Source organism: Ctenopharyngodon idella, chromosome 18 (assembly GCF_019924925.1).
Source record: "Ctenopharyngodon idella isolate HZGC_01 chromosome 18, HZGC01, whole genome shotgun sequence".
NCBI classification, from domain to species: Eukaryota; Metazoa; Chordata; class Actinopteri; order Cypriniformes; family Xenocyprididae; genus Ctenopharyngodon; species Ctenopharyngodon idella.
The window spans coordinates 19211068-19232427 of record NC_067237.1 but is presented as its reverse complement, the minus strand read 5'-3'; the positions used below and the strand labels follow the sequence as shown (position 1 = coordinate 19232427).

The 21360-nt window shown below is 36.9% G+C and overlaps 1 protein-coding gene across 1 annotated transcript in view; it reads left to right on the top strand.

The window, feature by feature from the left end:
* The window catches only part of rasgrf1 (Ras protein specific guanine nucleotide releasing factor 1), a 49067-nt gene that overhangs the window by 7825 nt on the left and 19882 nt on the right, over positions 1 to 21360 (top strand). The window contains exons 2-14 of the mRNA XM_051869870.1: positions 3840 to 3946; positions 7011 to 7158; positions 9791 to 9883; positions 10225 to 10478; positions 12884 to 12963; positions 13107 to 13300; positions 13728 to 13837; positions 15475 to 15593; positions 16127 to 16287; positions 18461 to 18524; positions 18756 to 18898; positions 19035 to 19117; positions 20537 to 20785. Of these exons, the coding sequence (XP_051725830.1) occupies positions 3840 to 3946; positions 7011 to 7158; positions 9791 to 9883; positions 10225 to 10478; positions 12884 to 12963; positions 13107 to 13300; positions 13728 to 13837; positions 15475 to 15593; positions 16127 to 16287; positions 18461 to 18524; positions 18756 to 18898; positions 19035 to 19117; positions 20537 to 20785 (1805 nt within the window). The remainder of the gene's footprint in view (positions 1 to 3839; positions 3947 to 7010; positions 7159 to 9790; positions 9884 to 10224; positions 10479 to 12883; positions 12964 to 13106; positions 13301 to 13727; positions 13838 to 15474; positions 15594 to 16126; positions 16288 to 18460; positions 18525 to 18755; positions 18899 to 19034; positions 19118 to 20536; positions 20786 to 21360) is intronic.

The following is a 21360-nucleotide window of genomic DNA, read 5'->3' as shown; positions in this document are numbered from 1 at the left end:
TGAAATCAACCCGAACAAACACACCCCTCCCTTCATTGCTCCGCCCCCAAATTGCATGAACACTCAATGCAAGGGTGGATGTCGCTTTATCATAGCAGAAGAGAAGCTAAATAATGCTTTGTTAAAAATAGAGCAAAGATGACCAACAAACAAACAAAAAATGAACATACAGTACACAAGAGTATACACAAGCAAGAGTTGGTTGTTAGTCGCTCGCAGCTCCAGACAAACAATGACACTCAAAACTGCCCTGTTACTATAGCTAACATTACAACAACAGCATATATAACAGCAAAACCAATGTTACTCACGTATAGAGCAGAAACAAAGCAACCTCGTCGTCTGTTTTCAGGCCTTCCCGCTTAGGTCTCTCCAGCGCTCGAAAGCTTTTCTAATATTAACGTGAGTCCTAAAGCTCTTGCCTGATCATAACCCTTCTCAATTCCTTTGAGCTTTTCTCTTTTGTAATGTCTCTCAGCCATCTCTCTTTCTACAGTCTCCGAATCTCCCTCTTGCTCACTCTCTCTCCTCCCCCATCATGAGTGGACACGCCCCCTACAGCTGATTGGCTACAGGTGTGTTGTGCTGCTCGGTCCGATCCACTTTCAACAGTGTTTCTCAGAAATCACTTACTGCACCTTTAAGATCCTGTCCTTGTACTTCTGATGATTGTTTCTGAGTGTTTTCAAGTGAACCACAGTCTTCATTCCCATTAATCACTGCAGGAAACTTGTGTGTCAATGTGATCAATCTCTATCACCCGAGATCAACCACAATTGACTCTTTGCTAAACTCCACCCACCTTAGTTATCGTTGTTCGCTGAGTCAAACTTTACAGACCGTCTCACAGGAATGTATTGGTGAACAGTGTGAAATTGGGCAAATTTTTGTGATACAGTTTTTTCCCTCTCTCTCACTCTCTTTCATTTTTGGAGTAAAACATTAATGTGAACCAGGTCTCTACAGCACATTATCTATGATACTGTGCGCTCTTGTCACCTACATTGTGGACTGAATACATCAATTTACCTTAGAGTAAATGTGTGCTTACTGATGTTATACATGTTCGTTTGTGAATGAGAAGTGACACAAAGTATAATCCACAGGATGCACTCCTCAAGATTTATTTGAAAAAGAGGGAAATACTTTGTATCACTATTATAAGTGCCCCAGGAACAACATTTAACTGTATGTTTGACTAATTTATGTACAGTTCTGTTTAAAATCTATCCACTTCCATACATATCAACAATATAAAGGATGGTTTTGTCTTATAAGGCAAACAGTAGATAAAATAGGATTGGACAGTGATGTTACAATGAAGCTTTGTGAAGACGATAATTTTGTATTTTATATGATCCCTGAAATCTAATATAATGTATTTATATATAATCCCTAAAATGGTTAATTCTACTTTTAGGGTTAAATTGAAGTCATTCAGATCTTGGATGTCTGATTTCTGTTTTTAAATAATGTATAGATTCACTTTTTAGTCACATTTTATGCATGGATTGTGGGAAAGTGATTTATTGAAATATTGAAATATGGTCAAATGTGTGATTTATTGAATTGAAATATGGTCAAATGTGTGTAAACAGAGAGAAAATAGGTTTGAGTTGGCCATTCAAGTTTTTTTTTTTTTTTTTTGAATAATATGTTTTTTTCAGTACCGTTTTTCAAATATATTATACAGGGATTTGTGCATTTGGACCTTTCTGCTGAAATTTCTGCTTGCAGTGGGTCTCCACTGCATGAGACAAATGACTGTGATGTAATTTAGCAGCGCTAAGGCGTCTTGAAGGTCTGCCGTGCAGCAGAAATGGAGGTTGTTGGGGATTCAGCGCTAAGGCCTGGCTTTCTGAAATGAGGAGAGACGGGTAGCACATACAGAGCCATAGCCACTAGCGCACGGAGTTGCTAGGTAACAGGTAGCATACAGTTATGTAATGCGCCATGCTCCCAGTTTACATGTTTTATGGTATTCCTCTGGAGAGCTGGAGCTATCTCAGGCGCAGGGATGTTTCCCTTAGCACATCCGCTCAGACCCAGCAGATCCTGTGTTCTCTTGACTCTTCATGCACTCTCACTCATCAGTCTGAAAGATCAGGGAGGTGTAACCACACAGTAGTTGGTTTCTTGTTTATGGTGTTTTAGGTGAAATTATGCATGGTGTACTATGTCATATTTGCATATGTATTTTATGTTGTTCCATCCTGAAATGCTGGAAGATTCATTGAAATGCCACATTCAAAGCTGTCAAAAAATGTATTCGCTGCAGAAAGACTTGCTATTTGTATATGGTTTGTATTAATTTGTGCCAGTTGTCAAAATGCAGTTCAAACACTCGACTCTATTAAGGGATAATGTACAATTAGCCGTCATTATTGCAAAATAAACCGAAACCAGGTAAGGACCCTGACACAAAACAGGCGGTCTTGTATCACAGGCTAGGGAGGTCAGAACAGATTTTAGCCCAGTGTGACATTATGGACAAGGTGAGATTGGACCAAATGAGATATAAAATATGTAAATAAGTAAATAATAATATAAGATATTGCATAGGTAACTATACTATGAAAACACTGCCAAAATTTAGGGAAAAGAAGACAATTAGATTTCAGAAAATATCATCATTGAATAGTTAAAAAGCCCCCAAAAAGTTTCAAATCCACCTATATTAGCAAAGATATAAAAAATTAGGAAATATTGATAATAATAATAATAATAAATAGAATTTTTTTTTTTTTTTACCTTAAAAAAAGAGCCGTTGTTTGAGGAAAGTGGCAATAATTAAATAATAAAGAACAATTAGATTGCAAAGTGTCATTGTCACTAATTTTGGATGAATAATTGAGGAAAATGAGGCATTTAAAAAAAAAAACCTGGACATCTTTACATTGAAGACAGAAGTTAAAGAAAATGACAATAAAAAAAAAAACAATTCAATTTTAAATAGTTTCATTGTTACTGATTTTTAACAGGTGATTGAAAAGAGTCCTCCAAAAAGCTTCAAATTGATCTATATTTCCAGAGATATATCTGAGTCTTTCCACATGCAGAGTGGAGGAAAGTTGAATAGTGGCTTCGAGATTTTCTTCCACACGCAGAATATAGATTTTTTTGGCACTCATCATACCATAGTGGATCGACATCTTTTGTTGATCCCGGAACAACATTCCAATCAACCAATCAGATGTGAGGGACAAGCTTATATCAAGTTTAGGTTTACAAGCAGGGTTAGGTGTGTAACAGACATAGGCCGGTAAGAACTGTGTGTGTAAACCTCACTCCCCTGATCTCAAGAGGCGCTCTAGTGACTGACATTAGAGACTGCTGCCTTTAGCCTCCTTGTTAGAGCACCCGACTCCCATGCTGGTGGACCTCGGTTCGAGTCTCAGTCTGTTTGAACAGGAGGAGTTACAGGTGCTTCTGCATCACCTATCATTTTCCTCTGGATTTAGGGATAAGTTATGTGTAGGGTTAGGTTTAGGGATAGGGTTAAGACTACATTTTCAGACAGGAATGTTGTTCCAGGAACAACAAAATATGTTGACCCAGGAACGCATCTAACTCTGGACGCAAAATCAGGACGTGCCCAAAAACATAGTCCGTACTCATACCCATAACTTATCCCTAAAATCAGAGGGAAATGATAGGTGAATATGAGAAGCACCTAACCCTCTTTGTAAGCATAAACTTGGCATCAGCTACAAAACCATTCCCTCAAATCTGATTGGTTGATTGGAATGTTGTTCCAGGATCAACAAGGATGTTCTACTTAGTGAAATCACCATCACCAGTTTTATAGTTCAAGCATTTCTGTTCTGTCTGTGTTACAGTATTATTTCACAGTCAGCTTCAACCATGAGAATCAGAAGGCCCTGGAGCTTCGTACAGAAGACGTTAAGGACTGCGATGAATGGGTGGCAGCAATATCACATGCCAGGTAAGTGATATTTCAAGATCTTACATACAGTAGTCTAACTGTTTTCTACTTCAGTACAAGAAGGAAAAGAGATTAACTCATTATGTTTGTTATGCGTATGCTGTGTGTTTTTCAGAAATTCAGTAAATGTGTATTTACAACATATTCTTGTAAAATCACTCCTTATTCCTTGGATTTTTCCTGCTTTGTTGGGATGTGCTTAGGGATAAGTTGAGTCAGACAAGAACTTGCCTACAGAGAGAAAAAGAGCGCATTCTCATAATGGCAGAATTCTCTGCTTTTGTTTATGCTTCCGATACTGTTCCATACACACAGCTGAAATGTGAAGGGGGAAAATGAATACAGAGGAGGATTTTTTGCGAAGTGGACAGATTCCATGTCTCATTATCTATAATTAGCCTGAAGCTTGTTTAAGCAGTCTTGGATGTTGCAGAGGTTCTGCTGGGAATATTGTTTATTTTTAGTAATGAACTATGAGTTTGAATTCTCTGTTGGGAACTAACAAACAAAGCACAACATGTTGTGTCTTTAATAACAAAGAGCCGTTGTGCAGTCAAGGATTTATGTGCAGTTTGATATGTTTTCAGTTTGTTTATGTTCATGTGAGAGTTAAGGCATAAGGGTTAACTTTGATAAGAGAAATAATGTATCTTTATATACAATGTACAGTATAACAGTGTTTTAATATATACAGTATATAGTGTTTTAAAATATATATTTAATTGTTTTATATGGTGGAAGATACACTCTAAAAATTGCTGGGTTAAAAACAATGTAAGTTTGGTTGAAAATGGACAAACCCAGCAGTTGGGTTAAATGTTTGCCCAGCCTTTTGGGTAGACTTATTTAACTCAACAATTGCTTAAAAATTACTGTATTGCTTGCTTAAAATGAACCCAAAATATGTTGGAAATTATCATTTATTAACAAGTTTAATGAATAATGATTAAACAATAAACATTTATTAAATTGCTTATTAATAAATATTCACATTTTGATTATTATTGTTGTCTCTAGTAATTATGTGTCTGATTTTTAATTTCCAACCTATTTAGGATTCATTTTAAGCCAGCCATATAGTAATTTTTAAACAATAGTTGGGTTAAATAAAACTGCCCAGCAGTTTGGGCAAACATTTAACCCAACCGCGGAGTTAAAACAACCCAAACGCTGAGTTTGTCCATTTTCAACCCAACTTGGGTTGTTTTTAACCCAGCATTTGTTAGAATGTAAAAAATAATCGAATCAGAAAATGGTTTGGGCTTGTTCATCTAGATGCATGAACTGATGATGGTTGGAGGTATTTTGCTATATATTATCTATTTATATAGAAACCTAGTAGAAACATACATATAGGGTATGTTTACATGACAACAATGTACTAAAAATGGAAAAGTTTTACAGAAGACAATGTTGTTAAAATGATCCCCGTTCACACGGATTTAGGAAAACAACTAAAAACGCTGTATTATTCATGCCAGGCCAGTAGTTGGCGACGTCACTTTGTAAAGAATCACTACGCGCCTTCAGACTGAACACGTAATACGCATGCGCATGATGTCACTGTTTTCACAAATTCACGTTTTTGTAGTTTACACAGAGACGATAACAGTATCATTTTCAAAAACCTGCACTTTGAATCTCGTTTTCAAAAGTTTGCATTTTCAGGCCTCCAAAACGCTGTTATTGTGTAAAAAAACGGCCAAAATGCATTTTTAGTTGAAAACGGTGTCGTGTAAACAGCCCCATAGTTAAGACATGACTTGCACTGAGTTTAAGGGGAAAGTATAGCAACAGAATGAACGTATTTACAAGATAAGGGCACATGAACGCCAACAGTGGGAAACTACATTTCCCATCATTCTTTGCGTCAACTTCAATCACACACCTAATGCAGATTGTTTAGTCTTCATCTCTAAAAACACACCCTGCCTATGTGAAAAATAGAAAAAGAAAAATGAAATTGCCAAACACATCCATATTTTGTCATTTATTTCACTAATTTGTTACAATTTCCAACTTCTACACTACTGCTGTTTAAACGTTTGAGGTCAGTAAGAAAATAATACTTCTATTCAGCATTAAATTGATCAAAAATGACAGCAAAAACATTTCCGAAAGATTTCTGTTGTAATTCTGTTCTTTTGAATCTATTCATTAAAGAATCCTGAAAAAAAATAAATCATTGTTTTTATAAAAAATAGTGAGAAAACATTGCTAATAATAAGAAATGTTTCTTGAGCACCAAATTAGCATATTAGAACATATTAGTGATACAAAAAATTCAGCTTGGCCATCTCAGGAATAAATTACAGTTTAAAATATATTAAAATAGAAAACAGTTGTTTAAAATTGAACAGTATTACTCAATGTCTATATTTCTCAATATTTTTAATCAAATAAATACAGCCATTGGTGAGCATAAGAGACTTTCAACATTAAAAAAATGTACAGAACTCAAACTTTTGTACGTTTGGCCTGTTTGGTTCATGCATTGGATTACTTCATCAACGAAGTAACAAAAGACTAATTAATGTTTTCAAACCCCAACAGCTTCACACAGAAGTTTTACAGATATCAAATAACACACACTCAGAAGACTCTCTTTCATAATCAGCAGGTCTAGTTTATTTTTAAGAAGTGGTTCTGTAGAGCGGGTCTTGTGTTTGCAGTGAGGGCGGCTGCTGCTCCGTTCTGGTCTCAGTCTGTACTGAAGGACTATTTTGGCTGTTTATCTCTGGATGCCCTGCAGCAGTTCTAAATCTGTGTGCATAAACATGAAGGCGTCTGGATTTGCTTGCTGTTTTGAGATAAGCGCTGCTCCAACAATTCTGTTTAATTGTTGAATTTGAGCATTCACAGTTTGCTCTGATAAAGTGTGTGCTTATGGGGTTACGTGTTAACACTGTGTCTCTGCTAATGAGCTTTATTTCTAGTATAACGTGATGTTCCTCATTGTGTGGAGTGTGTGCGCACTCATGTTTGTATTTGTGTCCTGAATGCCTTTGTGGATGGTTGTGTATGTGTGCGTTTGTATTCATATGTGTGTGTGTTCTGTGTGCAGCTACAGAAACCTGGCCACCGAGCATGAAACGCTCATGCAGAAGTACCTCCATCTACTCCAAATCGTGGAGACCGAGAAAACAGTTGCTAAGCAACTTCGACAACAGATAGAAGATGGGGAGATTGAGATTGAACGTCTAAAATCAGAGGTAAAATTTGTAATTCAAAGTGCTGTAGGGATTGTTTATCTATAGTGAACATGCCAAAATCCAGGCGAATATATCAGCAATTTTATTGCTTACTGTATCAAGATGATTCTGTCTCTCAGAACTGAAAAAAGTTGGGGGAAAGTGTAAAATATGTGCAAAACTACATATTTTCAAAGTCAACTAGTAGATGCATTTCCTGAACTGCTAGTTAACTAGTTTGTCTAAGGAATCCCTGTATAAATAGTCTGGTTTCAGTTTCACCTGACTCTGATCGAACATGTTTCAAAGGGAACATTTACGTAAGGTGTGTTTGTTATTGCCATCATTACTGAAAATTAAAATGAAAAAAATAAATAAATAAATAAATGAAAATATTTTCTTTAAGTGAAAAAAAAATTATTCCTGGAAAAACTGAAACTAAAATACTTTTTTTATTACTAAATTAAAACAAACTAAAATAAAATAAAAATAGTTTTTGATGGAGAATATATTGTAAAGGTTTACCATGCACTGGTAAAAAAAAAAAAAAAAAAAAACAGCAGCTGAAATTCTCTATAAAAAATACAGTTAATTAGTTTCAGGCATTACAGGATGGCTGCCTGTATATTTTACAGCTTATAAACTTCATTAAGTGATTTAAAATTAATATAACAGTCTACCAAAACTACCTAAATCTGTTTTTTACCTTAAAGTTTACTGATAACCACCATAATAATACAGGTGGCACAATATAAAGCCACATGATGAATCAGAGTTTATTGTTAATGGCCTTTACATAAGACACAAACATACACATATACCATCAGGGTAACACACATGACATTAAAATAATGTACTAATAGTGTAAAACAACATAAAAATGTACTAATGTACAATACTGGTAAAAATAATAAGGGGAAAAAACTATTTAAAAAAATATATAATCTATGTTATGTGAAATTGTACTTCCAAAACCCATCAATTTTATTTTTTACATAATTTTTCAGTAAAATTACATATAATGCAATGTTAACCCATTTACAATTTTCACCATATATGACAAGGTAACATATGATTAATCAGGTTTTTACTGTAGCATTTTTACATCTTTTTCTGTAAACAATTACAAACATTTTTAAAGTGTGTTGTGGCCGTTTGTAATGCCTGATCAAACAGAAACATATAACACATATAAAAATGTATGATTGAAGATTATTGCTAATAAGCTAAGCTAAGCTAACGGGCTAATCGACTAACAGTGTTCTAAGCTCATACCTTGAGCATTTACTATGCAGAACAAAAATGTACTCAAAATTATGACTAGTCAAGTTGGTTAGTGTGACAGAGTAGTTTATATCAGGTGCTGTAACCACCATAGGCATTGAGGGGGACAAGTTCCCCACTAATAGTTGGAAATGGCAAAATTGTCCCCCCCATATTTAATATTTCTTAAAGCTCTGTTTGTTGTTAGGATGACAGAAAGTTTAAAAAGTTACATTTTAGGCTGGTCAGCCTCAGTGGTCTAACAGCACTCGTCAATGCCAACATGATGGCCAATCAGAGCAAAGAAGGCGGGGCTTACTATTCACTGAAGACGAGTATGAATTCCAACCTGACGCTTTTAGATTTTACAGTGAATGAGTATGTGTGTGATAAGATATAGTAGCTAAACATTTAATATTTGACAACTGTTTTACGATGGGTATGTTTAACGACCCACAGTGATGCAAACTACTCAACTTTTTATGGAATTTCTCCATTTTGAATTGAAAATATGCTATCATTTAAATGGTCATTCATAACTGAATGTGACGAGACACTTTCTTCTTTATTTCCTTGAAATCCCTTTTAATCCTTTAATCATTTAATTTCTTTAAATAATAAAAGAAATTGTCCAACACATGGCTACGCCCTTGGTTAATATATGTGACAGACTGTATATATATATATATATATATATATATATATGAAAAAACTAGTCTGTCACACTAATCACCTAGTCAGTTGTTGGATGACTAGTCTTTCCTCGTGACCTATATTACATGTTCATTGCTTTTCTGAAAAGGAAAATGGTAGAGAGAATGAAAAGTGGTGTGAGAAGCATTTGGTTTTCAAGAGCTTTCTCCAGACTACTTTGCACTTCACTTTGCATCTCTGCTCATAAAAAACGGCTCTCCAGGAGAACTATGATCCCTGCTGTATTCTTCATCAGCCAGATCAAATAGTCATTTTACTTTAAAGTGCAAATGGAGCTGGCTGTATGAAATGGTGTGCTGAATATGCATGACCCCAGATGTATTGTGTGCGTCGCATCCTTGGTCCGCAGCATAATAAACTCTTTCAGCCCGCGTCCAATAAATGGAGCACTCACCTTCAGACTGTGCTGGCCAGCTCCCACCTCTTTTGTGTCCCCAACGTATCCCTATTAAATTGCAGTGCCATGTAATAATTTGAAAGTTTGTGCAGCCTAATCATCGGAAATCACCCAGAGTGGCATCCGAGAGCTTTGATAGGGCGAGTATTTGTGCCACACTGTGCTGGCACTGATTTGGCCTGACTCAATCACTTTGTCAGCATGCTGGGAAACAGTGAGGGAAGGAACTTTTTTGCAAAGGAAGTGTTGACTGCCATTTTTATCGCTCTTTTGTTACAGATTGCAGCAATGCTCAAAGACAATGAGAAGATTCAGTCGAATCCCACCACTGCACCTAGTGATGATGATTCTGAGATAAAGAAAATCAAGAAAGTAAGACTTTGGTTTTGAAACACATAATAATTCTGCATACATATGTAGCATTTTAACCATCATAGAACCTCATAAGTAACTGATTTGAAAGTAAGTTTGTTAAAATGCATTAATTCGAGGATTCATAAAATGTTGGCTGAAATTAGATATCTTAGGAGGCAAACTTCACATTTAAAACATAAGATACCTCTAGGTTGTGGAGCAAATGTCTTATGTTTCTAGATTCATTATTGGTTAATGATCGACCTATTTTTTTGAAGGGTTGTCCATGTATACACAGTTCAGATCTATTGATTCTACTGACTGATTCTTATTTTATCTCTTCATTGCTGCTGCTCCAGGTGCAAAGCTTCCTGAGGGGCTGGATGTGTCGACGAAAGTGGAAGACCATCATTCAGGACTACATCCGTTCTCCACATGCGGAGAGCATGAGGAAGAGGAACCAGGTTGTCTTTAGCATGCTGGAGGCAGAGGCCGAGTACGTCCAACAGCTCCACATCCTTGTCAACAACTTCTTGAGACCGCTTCGCATGGCTGCCAGTTCCAAGAAACCACCCATAACCCACGATGATGTCAGCAGCATATTCCTCAACAGGTACACACCAGTTTCAGCTAAAAATAATCCTCATGCTTAACATGATTTGCATGCCCAGAGGAAAGAAAATGAGATCTCTTTAATATCTGAACTGTTTCTCCTCAACAGCAGTGAGATTAGATGTTGAGCAAACTGAGATGTTTTCTTAACTCTCCTACTTTTCAGATGTTTCTCCTGTGAAAAAGCCTCCATGAATCTTATTTGTATGTCCTATCTAGCGTTTTAGAAGAGATCTCAGCAGTGTCTCACAGTGAGCTCAGATTTACTAAATACCAAAGCCTAAAGTTTGAACTCAAATTCTTCTAAGATCAACTTCACAAATGAAGATCTTTTTGATGAAATCTGAGAGCTTTCTGTCCCTCCATAAACAGCTATGCTACTACCACTTTGACACTTCAAAAAGTTCATAAAGAGATCGTAAAACTAATACATATGAATTCAGCGGTTTAGTCCAAATTTCCTGAAGAGACTCAATCACTTTATATGATCAACAGTTTCAATTTAGGCTTTTATTCACCAGCAATGCTGGATTTTTCAGCAGGGTTCATTTTAAAGTATATTCAAAGAAAACTTGTAATAATATTTTACCATATTACTGATTTTACTGTGTTTTGATCAAATAAATGCAGTCTTGGTGAGCATAATAAACTTCTTTTAAGAACATTAAAAATTTCACTGACCCTCAACTTTTGTACGGTGTACAGCTGTGGCCAAAATATTGGCAGTAACATAAAATTTGTGTCAGTTGTTGTGGTGGTGTTGATTCACACTGTTTCTAGATTATTGTATAGAGTGATCAGATGCATTTTAAATATTTGCAAAAAGCAAAACTTAATCACAAAAACCCAAATTTCACTTTTTTTTTTTTTTGGCCCTGGCACAAAATGACCAGCTAACACTAATCATATCATCAGCACATGGGAAAGTGTGAAGTACTAGTCAGGTGAAGTCACTCTATTATTCTGATTGGATTGTACTGTCAGAGCAGACTGGTTGCTATAAAAGGAGAGAAGAAGTGCTGGTTACCTCCAAAGAAGGATCATCGCTTTGCATCAAAATGGTCTCACATGCAAGGAAATAGCTGCAAAGAATGTTGCACATGAAAGAACCGGATGTACCGGATCATCAAGAACTTCAAGGAGAGAGGTTCAACTGCAGTGAAGAAGGCTTCAGGACGTCCCAGAGTGTCCAGCAAGCTTCAGGACCGTCTCCTCCTGAGGAGTTGGCTACATAATCATGTCACCATCAGTGCAGAGCTGCTCAATATTTGCAGCAGGTGTGTGTGCTGCATCTCTACGCATAGTGAGGCCAAGACTTTTGGACAATGGCCTGGTGTCAAGAAGGGCAGCAAAGAAGCCACTTCTCTCCAAGAAGAACATCAAGAACTGACTGAAATTCTGCAGGAAGTACAAGGATTGGACAGCAGAAGACTGGTGCAAAGTTATTTTCTCTGATGAAGCCCCCTTCCGACTGGTTGGGACATCTGGAAAATCGATTGTCTGGAGAAGAAAATGTGAACGCTACCATGAGTCCTGTGTCGTGCCAACAGTGACGCACCCTGAGACCATCCATGTGTAGGGTTTTTTTTTAATGGAGTGGGCTCTCTCACAATTCTGCCCAAAAAACTGCAAGAGCAACTTCCCCCAACGACCCAGGAGCAATTTGGGGATGATACATGCATTTTCCAGCATGATGGAGCACCATGTCACAAGGCAAGACTGATAATGCAGTGGCTCAGAGATCTTTACACTGAAATTTAGGATCTGTGGCCAGGCAACTCCCAGGATCTTAATCCCATAGAGGACCTGTGTCAGTCCTCATAAGGCGAGTGGACAAGCAGAAGCCCACAATTTGTAATCAACTCCGAGCACTGATAAGGAAAGAATGGATCACCATCAGTCAGGACACTGTAAATATTGACTCTTTGCATATATGAAATGTTTTTGTCAATAAAAGCCTTTAAAACTTATGAAAGGCTTATATTTTTCCAGTATACCAGTGGTGTCCAAACTCGGTCCTGGAGTTCCACTGTCTTGCAGAGTTTAGCTCCAACTTGTCTCGACACACCTGCCTGGAAGTTTCTAGTATGCCTAGTAAGACCTTGATTAGCTGGTTCAGGTGTGTTTAATTGGGGTTGGAGCTAAACTTTGCAGGACAGTGGCCCTCCAGGAGCAGGATTGGACACTCCTGCAGCATAACATAGAAGTGTGAGATTTCTATAAATAATGAAGCAGCAAACTTTGCGAAACACTAAATGTATGTCTCTGCCAATACTTTTGGCCACAGCTGTATACTGTATGTCTGAAGTTGATATTTAAACAAAATATAAACGTCTTCTAAACTATGAAAAAGATTGAACAATGAAATGCTTACATATTGTTTACGTGTCCTGTTTATTTCTGCAGTGAAACCATAATGTTTCTGCATCAGATATTCTACCAAGGGTTGAAAGCTCGAATAGCAAGCTGGCCAACATTAGTCTTGGGTGAGTGCACTGCCAGTGCGGTTGGCAACCAACAGCAAAGAACATTTTGTAGACTCCACAATTTGCAAGCTAGCTTTTCTAAAAGGTGCCAAATATATGAGGCCCTATTCACACTGACTTTGATCTTCCTTCCTGTCCTTCAGCCGACCTATTTGACATCCTGTTGCCCATGCTCAACATCTACCAGGAGTTTGTGCGTAATCACCAGTACAGTTTGCAGATCTTGGCCCACTGCAAGCAGAACAGAGACTTCGACAAGCTGCTTAAACAGTATGAAGCCAAGCCTGACTGTGAAGAACGCACGCTAGAGACGTTCCTCACCTACCCCATGTTCCAGGTGACCATTATCTTCCATTCACGCTCTCATTTGTTCTAGTTATCATGCTATGAATCAGAAGCTCTGCATAGAAGTTCATGGCAAGTCCTCATGTGCTTTTTTTATTCCCTTAAAGTAGGGTTCTGTAGTGTATTTTGGTCCATAATGGCTTTTTTCTTGTACGGTAAGCAGTTCTCATGTGGACTAGTCCAGCAAGGTCAACTTTGGGCTTTGCAGCGTTGGTAATAAATGCGCTGATGAGTGTTAGCTGTCCCCTCTAAACCTCCTCTGCGAGAATACAGTGCACACAGTTATCAAAGTTTTGTTTGGATTTCCATGCATGCACATGACTAAGTGTGGATATGAGTGTATTTGCAGCAGAAGGCGGAAAAATAATAGAAAAATACCCTCCTGTCTGACATTATGACTTGTGCTTCTTGTCTGGCAGATTCCTCGTTACATACTGACCCTCCATGAGCTGTTAGCGCATACACCGCATGAGCATGTGGAGAGAAACAGCTTGGATTACGCCAAGTCAAAACTGGAGGAGCTTTCCAGGTACATCACAATGTGCCTCCAGCACACCCATCCATGACCATGTGTCAACATCTCTACATCATTTCTCACTACTCGCAGGTCGTCAAAACTACTATTTCTTAAGGTGAAGAATGTAATTTCTGCACCACTATTGGCACCGACTGGAACTGCTTTCAGATTGTTTGTGTGGCCCGACTGGGCTGAACATAATGCCAAGGCACCAGTTTGAAGCAGGACTACAGTATTTGTCCAAGTGTTTGATACTCTGAAAAGGTTTTCACAATTATATTCGGTGCTGCAGAAATTGCATACTTCACTTTTAAGAATATGAATCACATTTGAAGACATGGTTTTGAATTTTGTTTTTATTTCTATTTTATTTTCGTTTTTGTTAGATTTCATTCTGTCACTGTTAGTTTTAGTTTTTGCTGTTAGTTTGTTTTATACTTTCAGCTTATTTTGTGTTTTAGTAGTTTTAGTATGTTTTATGCCAAATTTAGTGTCTTAAAAGGAAATAAATAAATGTAAATAGTAGGGGTGTAACGATACACAAACAAGACGGTTTGGTTCGTACCACGGTATTGAAGTCACAGTTCGGCACGGTTTCGGTACAGCAAACATAAAATTGCTTCTTTTTTCTTCTTTTTTATTAAACAGTGGTTTGTTGAACAAATAGTGTCTCTCTCTTTAAATAAATTCAATTATAATTAACCTTTTCTTAAAAAACTATCTCAGCTAATGCTGTAAACTATATACAGGGAGCACATTACTATAATATTAAAGTTTATAATTAACAACAGAGCCCAAACTATTAAATTAAGTGGCTATTTATTTTAGATATAAGAAGCCACCAAAAAAAAAAAAAACATGTAAATTGCACATAAGGCAGGTTTTGCATTAACTTCTAAATCTAATTATAAAATTATTTTTCAATTATAAACATTTATAAAACAATTAAGACATTACTAACAGGTAAAGTAAATATAATGAATATATAAGCTAATATAGTGCTGACACTAAATGACTTGCCTGAAGTAAATGTAACGCTATGTGAGATTATATTCTCAAGCTGTTTTATTGATATTTTTCCGCGGTTGAAACACTGTTGAGAAATTACACGTAAAGATATCTATGCATAGATCATCTGTTCTTCTGCGCGTTTTCCTGTTTTGGTGGTTAGCAAACAGCATTGCATTACTGCGTGCGCCCCCTACTGTATTGGAGTGTGGATCGCCTGTGACTGACTGTATTCGTCGTCTGACTGTATGCACCGAACCGTGACGTCCGTACCGTGACTGTTCGAGATGAATACATGTACCGTTACACACCTAGTAAATAGCAACATTTTATTAAATTTACCATCTAGTGTTAATGCTAGTATTATCTAGTGCCTTTTCATGCTTAATGAAGACGAGCCTAAAATTAATTTGTGGCCATTTTTATTTGATTTTAGTTAGTCATGAAGTTTTTAAAATATAATATGTTTTAAAATATTTGTTACAATATGTAATATACAAATTAATAAAATTAACATATTGTCATTTTTATTTTATTTTAGTTTCGGAGTCATGAAAATAGTGTAAAAATCTGTATGTGACAAATAAAAATAAGTGGTTGAATCTTATAGCTATGAATGCTAAAATGATGCACCTCCACAGAATCATGCACGATGAGGTGAGCGAGACGGAGAACATTAGGAAGAACCTCGCTATCGAGCGTATGATCGTGGAGGGCTGTGAGATTCTCCTAGACACCAGCCAGACCTTTGTCAGACAAGGTGAACTCCCAGCACACACACACACATAAATCGCGCTCTGCAGAAAGGGGCCACAGATCCCTGATAAGAAGACGGATGGATTCTCCTTTCCTTCTGTTCTTTTCTGCAAACTGTCACTCTTGTCACCTCTTATTGTCAAGCCCCCCACCTCCCTCTTCTCCCTTCCCACTCCAAGGCTTTTCTAGGCTGCCCTCTTTTCGCTGCCAGCACAAAGCGAAGCGTTAACTCAAAGGATTGGGTGCCCTAAACCTGCTAGTCTGCGTAGAGCACAGTGTGTTCAAAGACCAGACCAACTCTTTCATTTCCAAGTGTAATCACTCTTTTACCAGTAAAACCTGGCGTTGAGCCCGGGATCGGAAATGTCACTGATACGCTGCAGGATATGAAGACATGAGGAAACCGATAAGAATCTGACAAGAACATATGTCAATCCAGTATTTCCCCTTGTGCTGGCAAAGTATTTGTCTGCTCTTCATTCTCCTGCTTTACCTGCAGTGCTAACGCATCCTTCCCCCTACATGCATGTTTTTCAGGATCTCTGATACAAGTGCCCATGAGTGAGAAGGGCAAGATCACCCGTGGCCGACTGGGCTCTCTGTCTCTAAAGAAGGAGGGAGAGAGGCAGTGTTTCCTCTTCTCCAAACATCTGATCATCTGCACTAGAGGCTCTGGAGGAAAACTACACCTCACCAAGGTGAAGCCTCATGCACTACATGCACATTCTCAAAAGGGCTTTTCACTCTTGAAATAGTAAACACTAGGTAACAGAATCCTGGGTTATCTTGCTTCATGTTTCACACTGCTCAAACTTTACCTGGGGTTAACAATTAATCCTGGGTATTCATAAGCTGACTTTTCACAGTTCACACCGTACATTCCTAAACCCTGGGTTAATGTGCGTATTTGCGGTGTCAGTGTCATTGATTGGATGAACGCGGCAGGCAACCTATTTACATCAGGCTCTAGCATTGCGCGTCCTCATATTATATAATGCTGACTATACTATCAAGTGACCAGAATGGACTTTTCGAACTATAGAAGAATGAAATGGTCTCTTTTTCACTTAAATTGACAGGTTTTCCTTCACCATTTAACATTTTCCCCTACAAATGCCACACACGGTGTTTCCGTGACTGTACAAAGCATGTGAATATGAGGCACGCGATTGTCTGTCCATTGCTAAGCATCTAACAGCATCGTTTCTCTCTGTACAAGTTTGAAAATGCAAAAGCAGTGCGAACCCTGTTTCATAACCCCAGGGAAAATGTGGTCCTAACCCTGCTTCAAAATTACAAGAGTGAAACGTTCCTCTACTCTGGGTTAAAAAGGGTGTTTAGAATGATAATAACCTGGGATTAAGCGCAGTGTGAAAAGCTTTAAAGAAGTACAAATTAGGCTAAGATGGTATGAATATATATGTTAGGACAGATTTGAAATTGTTTTGAAACAGATTTGCCATTATGTTTCCATTCTTCTTCTTTTTTTTGTTTGTTAGATTTCATTTCGTTGTGCAAAAATGGGCATTGCCACATGGATATATAATATAATATAATATAATAACAATTTAATATAATATAATATAATTAGTGCTGTCAGTCGATTAAAAAAATTACCTCATTAACTGCACATTTTTTCTGTAATTAATCACGATTAATCACGTTTCCTGTCTAACAGGTAGGAAATAAACAGAAATTGAATAAAGTTATCAAGCACCTTACAATCTTCACTGCGTAAATTATAAATTAAATATAGATTAATCCTTATTAAAGCTACAATTTTCCCTGTTACTTTTGTTCTTTGATTAACAATAATGACAGACATCACATCAACTGGTTTATTAGGCTGCTGTCATCTTAAGAGCTGCCACTGCCGAACATTTTCTCATTTTCTCACAACTCTTTAAGTTCATTTAAGACTGCTTTTATGAGGATACTCGACAAAACGGGCATTTTGGCATAATTCTGTGTGTTATTGTTTATTCAAGCACAAAAGAGAACTAAATAATGGCGCGTCTTTCAGTGCATACGAGTCGTGTGTGTGTCACACAGACAGCGCATTTTCGTTTGTCTTGTGACGGTTGAATGGTTTAAAAGCATTTGCGTGAATAACAGCATGGTCATATAATGTAACGCTAGCCAAATTATGATGGAAAAAATGGATGCTGCGTTAATTGCGTTAAATATTTTTAATGCGATTACACAGAAAAAATTTATCGCATGCCTTAACACGCTAATTTTGACAGCACTAAATATAATATAATATAATATAATATAATATATAATATATTGTTATAATTGTATAATAACAAATTATTATTGTATTATTATTATTATTATTATTAAAATAATGTTTTTAATGAATTTCCAGCATATTATTACCTTTTAAAATGTAACCTTTTTTAAATATTTTCCTTTATTTTATTTATACACCATGTAGTGCAGTACTTTATGGTATCACATTAAAATTTCTGTCACAAGCTAAGCAGAATTGCTTGTTGTAAAATAAAACTTGAAATATACTTTTATTTATAAAAACTTTTTATAGGTACATATAATGCAGATAAACTGAACAAATATAGAACTCTTATTTACATCGTTCCTTAAATTCTAATGCATTTTATACTTTTTGAATGTATCAAGCTGCCTGTTAAACCAGTAAAATGTTATGTTGTTCCCAGAAAATGGTGATTATCACCTTCAGCCGACTGTAATTTTACCACATTCAATAAGCCAGTATTGTTCCTGGTCTTTGGGGAAATTCAAGATCACAGTAGATCATCACAGTAATCGCTGTTTTAGTACAGCTGCTATTGATTATTGGATAGATTCTCAGAGCATATCTGACTGTTGCTTGTCTCCGGATGGCAGAATGGAGTGGTGTCGCTCATTGACTGCACACTGATAGAGGAACCAGAGGGCACCGATGATGAGTGTATGTATCAAAACCCTTGATTTAATCTTAACATTCCTTAAATATCTGAAATACTAAAGTAAAATAAAAAAAAAATAGATCTGTGTTCACATTTTGTCACAGTTAAGAGACCACTTTTGAAAAGCATCAGTCGCCACTGATACTGGCATGTTATTGAAGACCACAAATCTAATCACAACAGACCTCCACTAGATTTATTCCAGAGGATCACTGTTTTCTTTTTCTCTTCAGCTAAGTCAGACAAGAGCGGTCAGGACATGGAGCACCTGGATTTTAAGATTGTGGTGGAGCCCAAAGACAGCCAGTCCTTCACCATCATCCTGGTGGCCTCCTCGCGGCAAGAGAAGTCAGCCTGGACCAGTGACATCAGCCAGGCATGTCTGCTCACATCAGATAGCACTGAGTGATCCACGCAGCCCTGGGGCAAGACCTTCGCCTTTTACTCACTTCCTGTGGTTCAAATACTGTCCTTATGCTCTTTTTCTCTCTCTTTCTCACTCTGTACTACAGTGCATAGATAATATTCGTTGTAATGGGCTGATGATGAACGCCTTTGAGGAGAACTCTAAAGTCACTGTGCCCCAGATGATCAAGTAAGCACTTACACACTGGAAGTCACCATGCTGTTCCAACACAGAAATGTTTGTAAATGTCCATAAAACACAGTTTCTGTATATAGGTCAAGTATATTGGCCTGGTTTTATTCACAGTCATCCATCAACTTTTTATTTTATTGGCGCTTGACACATTTTGTGAGGCTTAATATGTTTTTAATATATTTTTTAATATATTTTTTTTTTTGCTCAGTTAAATATATATATATATATACCCTGGACTACAAAACCAGTCATAAGGGTCAATTTTTTTTTAAATTGATGAGATTTATACATCATCTGAAAGCTGAATAAATAAGCTTTCCATTGATGTATGGTTTGTTAAGAGAATATTTCGCCAAGATACAACTATTTGAAAATCTGGAATCTGAGGGTGCAAAAAAATCAAAATATTGAGAAAATCACCTTTAGCAATGCATATCCACTCACAAAAATAAAATATCTTCATGGAACATGATCTTTACTTAATATCCTAATGATTTTTGTCATAAAAGAAAAATAGATAATTTTGACCCATACATTGTATTATTGGCTATTGCTACAAATATACCCGTCCGACTTATGACTGGTTTTGTGGTCCAGGGTCACGTATGTGCAGAGCAGAGTTGGCCAAAGGCAGATGTAGCGCTCATTTTTATAATACGGTTATAAAGTATGGCAAAAATATGTAATTGTAATTATAGCAAATATTGCACATAAAGCATTATTTATTTATTTTTCTTACATTTATTTGCATTACATTAACTTATTTCATTCTACTTGCTCAGTTAAAAAAATATTGAAAAAATATGTCAGTATATCACTAAAGATCTGTCTTTTTTTAAAGTCCCCCTGTAGTCAATAATTGTATCCCTTATAACTCATCTTTGATTACCAAAATGACATAAACGTTTTTTTCCTTGCAAAAAATTTGTTCATGCCTTAAAACAGCTTGAATGTGACTCTACACCCTTGCCTCATTTAGTATACATGGTTCTATGAATATGTAAATTAGCCCGCCTTTACTCACTCACACCAGCTCAGAGATCAACTCGTTGACGATCACACGTTGATGTGATTGGTTACAAGGTAGTTTGTGATGTCAGAAACACCAGTGAGTTCAAACCGTGTTTTTGAGACTGTCTTTGGTTCAGTTTTTAGAAGAAAATACTCAGCAGTGGTGTTGACTTATGAATTTGCACATGGTTTGTCTTAAAGCACATTAAAAACACCACGTAGACATATAAACAACATTAAAAAATTGATTTTCACCACAGGGGGACTTTAAGCCATGTTCATATTCATCAGCCATGAGTATTCACATGTTGCTATTTTTTTTCAAGAATGATTATAAAATCCATTAAGTTATTTTTTTGTAAATGTGTAAATCACATCTGATTTCCTGTGTCACATGTTTAGGTCTGATGCCAGTCTGTACTGTGATGATGTGGACATCCGCTTCAGTAAGATGATGAACTCGTGCAAGGTGTTGCAGATCCGCTACGCCAGCGTGGAACGCCTGCTGGAGAGGTTGACCGACCTGCGCTTCCTCTCCATCGACTTCCTCAACACCTTCCTGCACTCCTACCGTGTGTTCACCAGCGCAGATGTAGTCCTTGACAAACTCATCACCATATACAAGAGGCCCATCAGCGCCATACCAGCCCGGTGAGCCACACAACTTTTTCAGAGGTTATTGTGGAAAATGGGGAGTGTGATCAGCTTAGCATGCCCACACAGAGATGTCAACTGGAAACTGCTCTTATGCACATAGCAGGGCATGGAAAGAGTGTTGTTTTCAGCACAGAATACTGATTAAGTTGAGCTTGTAATATTTATAATGTTGAAATAAAGCAGCATGGCATTCGATAAAAAAGAAGACTAGTCGACTAATCGGTCTTAAAGGATTAGTTCACTGCCACGCATTGATAAACTCAGAAATAAACTCATTATTGTGTCTTATAAAGTCAGAATTGCAAGACATAAACTTGCAATTTTGAGAAAAAACGTCAGTCTTTTTTCCTTCACAATTGGACATTATAACACGCAATTGCGGGTTTATATCTGAATTATATCAGAATTGCGAGAAAAAAGTCAGAATTGTGAGTTTATATCTCGCAATTCTGACTTTATAACTCGCAATTCTGACTTTATTACTCACAATTCTGACTTTATAACTCGCAATTCTGACTTTATTACTCACAATTCTGACTTTATAACTCACAGTTCTGACTTTATAACAC